This window comes from Notothenia rossii (genome assembly GCF_949606895.1).
Source record: "Notothenia rossii genome assembly, chromosome: 8".
Lineage (NCBI taxonomy): Eukaryota > Metazoa > Chordata > Actinopteri > Perciformes > Nototheniidae > Notothenia > Notothenia rossii.
The window spans coordinates 234,503-242,754 of NC_136906.1; the positions used below are offsets into that span (position 1 = coordinate 234,503).

The window sequence follows — 8,252 nt, forward strand, 5'->3', positions numbered from 1 at the left end:
AGAGACCTGCAGTTAGCTTCAGAGACACAAACCCAGAGTCCTGCAGTTAGCTTCAGACACAAACCCAGAGTCCTTCAGTTAGCTTCAGAGACACAAACCCAGAGACCTGCAGTTAGCTTCAGGACACAAACCCAGAGTCTTGTAGCTAGCTTCAGAGACACAAACCCAGAGTCCTGCAGTTAGCTTCAGAGACACAAACCCAGAGACCTGCAGTTAGCTTCAGAGACACAAACCCAGAGTCCTGCAGTTAGCTTCAGACACAAACCCAGAGTCCTTCAGTTAGCTTCAGAGACACAAACCCAGAGACCTGCAGTTAGCTTCAGAGACACAAACCCAGAGACCTGCAGTTAGCTTCAGAGACACAAACCCAGAGTCCTTCAGTTAGCTTCAGACACAAACCCAGAGTCCTTCAGTTAGCTTCAGAGACACAAACCCAGAGACCTGCAGTTAGCTTCAGAGACACAAACCCAGAGACCTGCAGTTAGCTTCAGAGACACAAACCCAGAGACCTGCAGTTAGCTTCAGAGACACAAACCCAGAGACCTGCAGTTAGCTTCAGAGACACAAACCCAGAGTCCTTCAGTTAGCTTCAGACACAAACCCAGAGTCCTTCAGTTAGCTTCAGAGACACAAACCCAGAGACCTGCAGTTAGCTTCAGAGACACAAACCCAGAGTCCTGCAGTTAGCTTCAGAGACACAAACCCAGAGTCCTGCAGTTAGCTTCAGAGACACAAACCCAGAGACCTGCAGTTAGCTTCAGAGACAAACCCAGAGTCCTGCAGTTAGCTTCAGAGACAAACCCAGAGTCCTGCAGTTAGCTTCAGAGACACAAACCCAGAATCCTGCAGCTAGCTTCAGAGACACAAACCCAGAGACCTGCAGCTAGCTTCAGAGACACAAACCCAGAGACCTGCAGTTAGCTTCAGAGACACAAACCCAGAGTCCTGCAGTTAGCTTCAGAGACACAAACCCAGAGACCTGCAGTTAGCTTCAGAGACACAAACCCAGAGTCCTGCAGTTAGCTTCAGAGACACAAACCCAGAGACCTGCAGCTAGCTTCAGAGACACAAACCCAGAGACCTGCAGTTAGCTTCAGAGACACAAACCCAGAGTCCTGCAGTTAGCTTCAGAGACACAAACCCAGAGTCCTGCAGCTAGCTTCAGAGACACAAACCCAGAGTCCTGCAGTTAGCTTCAGAGACACAAACCCAGAGACCTGCAGTTAGCTTCAGAGACACAAACCCAGAGTCCTGCAGTTAGCTTCAGAGACACAAACCCAGAATCCTGCAGTTAGCTTCAGAGACACAAACCCAGAGTCCTGCAGTTAGCTTCAGAGACAAACCCAGAGTCCTGCAGTTAGCTTCAGAGACACAAACCCAGAGTCCTGCAGTTAGCTTCAGAGACACAAACCCAGAGACCTGCAGCTAGCTTCAGAGACACAAACCCAGAGTCCTGCAGTTAGCTTCAGAGACACAAACCCAGAGTCCTGCAGTTAGCTTCAGAGACACAAACCCAGAGTCCTGCAGTTAGCTTCAGAGACACAAACCCAGAGTCCTGCAGTTAGCTTCAGAGACACAAACCCAGAGTCCTGCAGTTAGCTTCAGAGACACAAACCCAGAGTCCTGCAGGGATGTTCAACCCAGTCTCACGGCATTTCGTATTATTGTCACGACATGTAATCTCTTGATTCGTGTTCACCAAAAAGATTTTCCCCTTTTTTTCGTGTCACACAGAACGATTTTTAAAGCAATGTATTTCTATTGGTAGTATGTTTCGTGCCTGCAGCACGTCTTTTTGTCCGATCGGGTCTTTGAAGACCGGAAGCTGTGGGGTTCATAAAAACATGTTCTTACTCAACATCAAGCCACGATTATTGTTTTATTTTAAATCGTATGATATCTGACTTTTTTTGTCGTCTGTGAGGAAAAGAAATGGCTCAGAGCCTCAGAATACTGAAATCTGTATTTTTTTTAATCTTTTTTTCCTTCTAATGTGTTATTCTTTTCTAAATAACACTCCGTTATTTACTCACCAATAACACACAATTATCCTTGTTTTTATTTATTTGTTTAATTCCATAATCTCAGGCTTTTTTGGCGTCCGTCAGGAACTGAATTTCAAAAATAAAAATAACCGGAAACAGACGTAGCATCGTTGCGATACACAGCCACTGAACTGATTACCCAAGACCCTCAGCTATGGTTTAAGCTCGCCGATTGGATGTTTTAGCCGCAATGCATGTAGGGATATGGTGTTCATGACATATGAAATCCGAAAAACCTTTTTTTAAAAAGCGACCCAAGTCTTTCATTCATTGCATAACTACACCGTAGTTGTTTATATGATAAGTCAATAAACCTTAGAACATCTTGAAATCTTGAAAGGGATGTGCAAAATAGCCATAATACAGTCTTTAATGAACTATTAGTAGAGAATAACGAGTAATGAATATACTTTATAGAGATCTGCAGATTTAGTCTTCTCAAGCACCAAGTATCAAATATCTCTCCTGATTGTTGGCACTTGATAATCACCTTCCCTGAATTTGACTCAGGTGTAACTAAAGTCTGATTTAAGGGTTGTTTATATTTCACATCATTAATCAGAATCTGCAAAGTAACTCAAATAAATGTAGTGGAGTAAAAACACCAGGTTAACCTCTGAATTGTAGTGGAGTAGAATTACAAAGTAACACTGAGCTGTCACGTGGGTATATATTAATGCTGCTCATTATGGACACAAGCGATTTTCACCCATTTGGTAATTACATGTTTTAAATTTGATAACACCAATGTGTTTAATACTGGAAACTTCTAATTGTGGGAAAAACGAAAACGTTCAGTAGAGACGTCCCATGGAACATTTTGCAAAACACAATAGCCAGCATGTGTAGTTCTGGGGGGGGGGGGGGCATTTGATTTCAGTTTTGGATAGTCTGGCGTGGTTTCGTTCCATTTCAAACAGCTGTTTGACTCTCGGGGTAACCTTGGCGCACTGCCACTCCAACATCCAATCCCAGAGCTTGAACATTAATCAAGGGGACTGTAGTCCTAAACGATAGCTGGGGATTATGGGTAGTGTAGTGTCTTCGACCATCCTAAACTCAGAAAGGTTTTTCTGATTTGATATGGCATGAACACCAAATCCCTACATGCATTGCGGCTAAAACATCCAATCAGCAATCTTAAACCATAGCTGAGGATCTTGGGTAATCAGTTCAGTGGCTGTGTATCGCAATGATGCTCGAAATGGACATTTCGACACACATTTCACATAGGTCTGTTTCCGGTTATTTTTATTTTGAAATTCAGTCAGACATTATACGATTTAAAATTAAAACAATAATCGTGGCTTGATATTGAGTAAAACATGTTTTTATCAACCACACAGCTTCCGGTCTTCAAAGACCTTAACGGACAAAAAGACGTGCTGCAGGCACGAAACACACAACCAATAGAAATACATTGCTTTTAAAATCGTTCTGTGTGACACGAAAAAAAGGGGAAAATGGTGTTGGTGAACACGAATCAATAGATTAAATGTTGTGACTATAGCACGAAATGTCGTGAGACTGGGTTGGGATGTTAGCTGGTTATGGTCCCGGTTCTGTACCCTGAGGTAAACTGGTGTGAGGACAGAGATTGTTTCTGAGTCCTGGTCCTGGTTCTCAGGTGACGGTGTGTTCAGTGCCCAGCTCCCGGCGCTGGCAGGAGATCTCGGCCCGCCGCATGGAGCTGATCCAGACTCTGATCGAGGAGCTCAGCAACCACATGGACTACATCTTCTGTCTGGACGTGGACTCCCGGTTCCACGGCCGCTGGGGGACGGAGTCTCTGGGGGGGCTGGTGGGAGTGATCCACCCAGGTGAGGGTCTACCTGGTCCTGCCTCTCATTGGTTCTCCAGACAGTCTCTGTGTCGTGTCAAATGATCATATAATCATTTAAAACATAGAGTCTTTGACTCTGTTAGACTGTATTGTTAGTCTTGAATGTGTTTAACAGAGACTTGTTAAGGGTTTGCCTTTCAGGAGGTAAAGGAAGTCAAAGGGGGATTTGCAAATGGTTAAAGGACTGGAGGTTTAATGTTTTAATGATGGGGATGTTTAGATAATGCCTAGTTGATGTAAGGGTCGGACTAGTTGGCTTTTCTCTCTTCTCTCTCCTCTGAGGATGAAGCTGCTCTGTTCCTGCATTTCAGATCCATTTCACTTTATATTGACTTTCTTTATTACTTTATTAAATAGAACAAAAGAAAAACTTTATCCTTGAATTATTTATCAGTTCCTCTGAAGAGTTTCCTCCGCACTGTCTGTGCAGGGTACTACCGGAACCGGAGGAACAAGTTTCCCTACGAGCGCCGCCCCGAGTCCAGAGCGTACCTGGCCCCTGAGGAAGGGGACTTCTACTACTGCGGGGGAGCGTTCGGGGGCCGGCTGCAGGAGGTGCACCTGATGGCCAAGACCTGCCGCCAGGACTTTGAGGCTGACGCTCGAGGGGGCATGGAGGCCGCCTGGCAGGAGGAGAGTCACCTGAACAGGTACTGCAGAAACCCCTTAAAACTGAACCGCTCTGAACTGAACAGGTACTGCAGAAACCCCTTAAAACTGAACCTCTCTGAACTGAACAGGTACTGCAGAAACCCCTTAAAACTGAACCGCTCTGAACTGAACAGGTACTGCAGAAACCCCTTAAAACTGAACCTCTCTGAACTGAACAGGTACTGCAGAAACCCCTTAAAACTGAACCGCTCTGAACTGAACAGGTACTGCAGAAACCCCTTAAAACTGAACCTCTCTGAACTGAACAGGTACTGCAGAAACCCCTTAAAACTGAACCTCTCTGAACTGAACAGGTACTGCAGAAACCCCTTAAAACTGAACCGCTCTGAACTGAACAGGTACTGCAGAAACCCCTTAAAACTGAACCGCTCTGAACTGAACAGGTACTGCAGAAACCCCTTAAAACTGAACCGCTCTGAACTGACCAGGTACTGCAGAAACCCCTTAAAACTGAACCTCTCTGAACTGAACAGGTACTGCAGAAACCCCTTAAAACTGAACCTCTCTGAACTGAACAGGTACTGCAGAAACCCCTTAAAACTGAACCTCTCTGAACTGAACAGGTACTGCAGAAACCCCTTAAAACTGAACCGCTCTGAACTGAACAGGTACTGCAGAAACCCCTTAAAACTGAACCTCTCTGAACTGAACAGGTACTGCAGAAACCCCTTAAAACTGAACCGCTCTGAACTGAACAGGTACTGCAGAAACCCCTTAAAACTGAACCGCTCTGAACTGAACAGGTACTGCAGAAACCCCTTAAAACTGAACCTCTCTGAACTGAACAGGTACTGCAGAAACCCCTTAAAACTGAACCGCTTTGAACTGAACAGGTACTGCAGAAACCCCTTAAAACTGAACCTCTCTGCAACTAAATACTGAACCAAAAGATAACCAGATGGATCCATCAGGACAAGGACTGATCCTGTTCCAGTACTCCCTGTTCTGTCAGTACTTCCTATTCTGACTGTACTTCCTGTTCTGCAGGTACTTTCGGTCCTCCCTGTTCTCAAAGTACTTCCTAATTTGACTCTACTTCCTGTTCTCAAAGTACTTCCTGATTTGACTGTACTTCCTGTTCTGAAGGTACTTTCGGTCCTCACAGTACTTCCTGTTCTCAAAGTACTTCCTAATTTGACTCTACTTCCTGTTCTCAAAGTACTTCCTGATTTGACTGTACTTCCTGTTCTGAAGGTACTTTCGGGGTGTTTCTCAATGGCGAGTAGCTTGCTTGGGAGGACATGTCTTCCGAGCCTCTTGCTTCAGAAGCGAGGCAAGAATACTTCCTGGCATTCGGAAAACAAAGAGTTTTGGGGAAATTGGTCCGTGCGCAAAGCATTGTGGGGATTTTAAGGACGCGAAGTCTACCCACGTGCAGCCTCGAAATTTCTCCAAACGAAGTACGCCGAGCTCGGTAGAATTCCAAGTATGCTGGAGATTGGAACAGTACTTCGGCGGCACTCAATGACGTAGTGTGCTTGAAATAGTGGCTCTGGAGCAGCTTTACTCAACATTGAGAAACACCCACGGTTCTCAAAGTACTTCTTGTTCTGACTACACTTCCTGTTGTGACAGTACTTCCTCTGTTGTGTTCAGGTACATGTGGATCCATAAGCCCACTAAGGTTCTGTCCCCGGAGTACCTGTGGCAGGACTTCAAGTCCAGAGAGCCGGAGATCCGCCTGATTCGGTTCTCCGGAGTCACGAAGAACTACGCAGAGATCCGACCCAACACCTAGACACACACACACACACACACACACACAAACACACAAACACAAACACACACACACACACACACACACACACACACACACACACACACACACACACACACACACACACACACACACACACACACACACACACACACACACACACACATACACACACACACACACACACACACACACAGACACACACACATACACACACATACACACACACACACACACAGACATACACACACATACACACACACACACACATACACACGCACATACACACACACACACACACACACACACACACACACACACACACACACACACACACACACACACACACACACACACACATACACACACACACACACACACACACATACACACACACACACAGACACACACATACACACACACACATACACACACACACACTTCGGGACCTCAGCTCTATGAACTGTGAGATCAATGCGATGTTCTAACAATGTTCATCCTGTTTTTGAATTGTAACTCTCCGTGTTATTTATTTATTTTTATTTTTTTTACAAGTCTTTTTATTTCATTATAGTGTACAATAATCGATGCCATTTCATAGATTGTACTATCACAGTACAGTCACTACACTCCCCCCTCCCTCCCTCCCTCCACCCGCACATGCCCACACTAACGAAACCAAAAACATTTATATAAAAAAATAAAATAAAATAAAAATTACAAAAAAAAATAAAAAATGCTTCTCAATATAACTCAAACAACGGAGCCATGACAATGAAAATAAACATAAAACGAAAAAAAAGAAAAAAGAAATAAATAATAAAAATAATAATAAGCCCACATCAAAGTAAAACAAACCATTAATTATACAATACAGCGACAATATAGACAATGACAACACAACTAGTATTTCCGGCCGTCAGGAGAAATAGCCCAGAATGCACCATTCCATCACTGCTCACATCTCACATATATTTTCAAATATGAAAACAATGGAAACCACGGAGCTTGAAAGATGATTATATTTTTCCAAAGTCGTAGCCTAGTCTAACCCTAACCCTTTCTCCAGAGGTAAAAAATGTGTTATCTGATCAATGAAAAGTTTAAATGTTGGAGGACGTTCATTCTTCCAGAGTAAAAGTTTACATTTCTTTGCAAAATATGTTCTTGTGATTAGTGTTCTGTAATGTTTGGGGTTCAGGTTAAAGTTTCGCAGGAACAAACATGGATTTTGTCTCATTTCGATTCCTGAAAAGACTTTTTGTGAGCGCATGAATCGAATCCCAGAAATGTTTCAAGAGGTCACAAAACAGATGCACAAATGTTCCTTCTTTTACTTTACATCTCGGACATTGGGAGAGTTTTCTTTGGAAGTGTTATGCATCTTTCTGGGTGTGAGGTCAAATGTGTTGAGAAATGTAAAGTTTGCTTCTTTGATTTTATTGCTTGTGAATGGAAAATGTGTTTTTTCACAGATATTCAGCGATGTAGTTTCATCTATCCGTATCCCTAAGTCCTTTTTCCAGATCTGTTTTAAGGTTGGAAAGGATGACTGAGCTCTTTTAGAAAAAACGGCATTACATTCTCTGATGTTCCCTTTGATCGTGCTCGATGACATCAGTATCTCCTCCTCTTCCAACAATCCCCATCTCAATGTATTGCTTTTAGTAATTGATTGGATCACGTTCCTAATTTGCAGATATCTGAAAAAATCCTTATTTGAAATATTCTGCTCTTAAATCATTAAATGATTTCAATGTTATATCTTTGTGAAACAAATGGTTCATTGCTTTATACCTGATTTCCTCCATTTGTTTATATTGATTGACAACAAATATTTGCTAAGATCAGGATTGTTCAAAATAGGAGAAAAGACTGAAATACCTGAGTTAATATGAACTTCTTTTGTACAGTCCCTCCAGGCTAACAGTGTATTGACCACTGTAAAACATTTGGCCATATTCTTCACCTTATT

The 8,252-nt window shown here is 43.3% G+C and overlaps 1 protein-coding gene across 2 annotated transcripts in view; it reads left to right on the forward strand.

Annotated features, from left to right (window-relative positions):
- Positions 1-8,039, forward strand: part of LOC307014991 (globoside alpha-1,3-N-acetylgalactosaminyltransferase 1-like) — a 14,549-nt gene extending 6,510 nt beyond the window's left edge. For both annotated transcript variants that reach the window (XM_079643295.1, XM_079643296.1), the window contains exons 8-10: positions 3,673-3,865; positions 4,319-4,538; positions 6,157-8,039. In XM_079643295.1, coding sequence (XP_079499421.1) covers positions 3,673-3,865; positions 4,319-4,538; positions 6,157-6,298 — 555 coding nt within the window. In that variant the 3' untranslated portion in view covers positions 6,299-8,039. The remainder of the gene's footprint in view (positions 1-3,672; positions 3,866-4,318; positions 4,539-6,156) is intronic.
- The last annotated feature ends 213 nt before the right edge of the window (positions 8,040-8,252 follow it).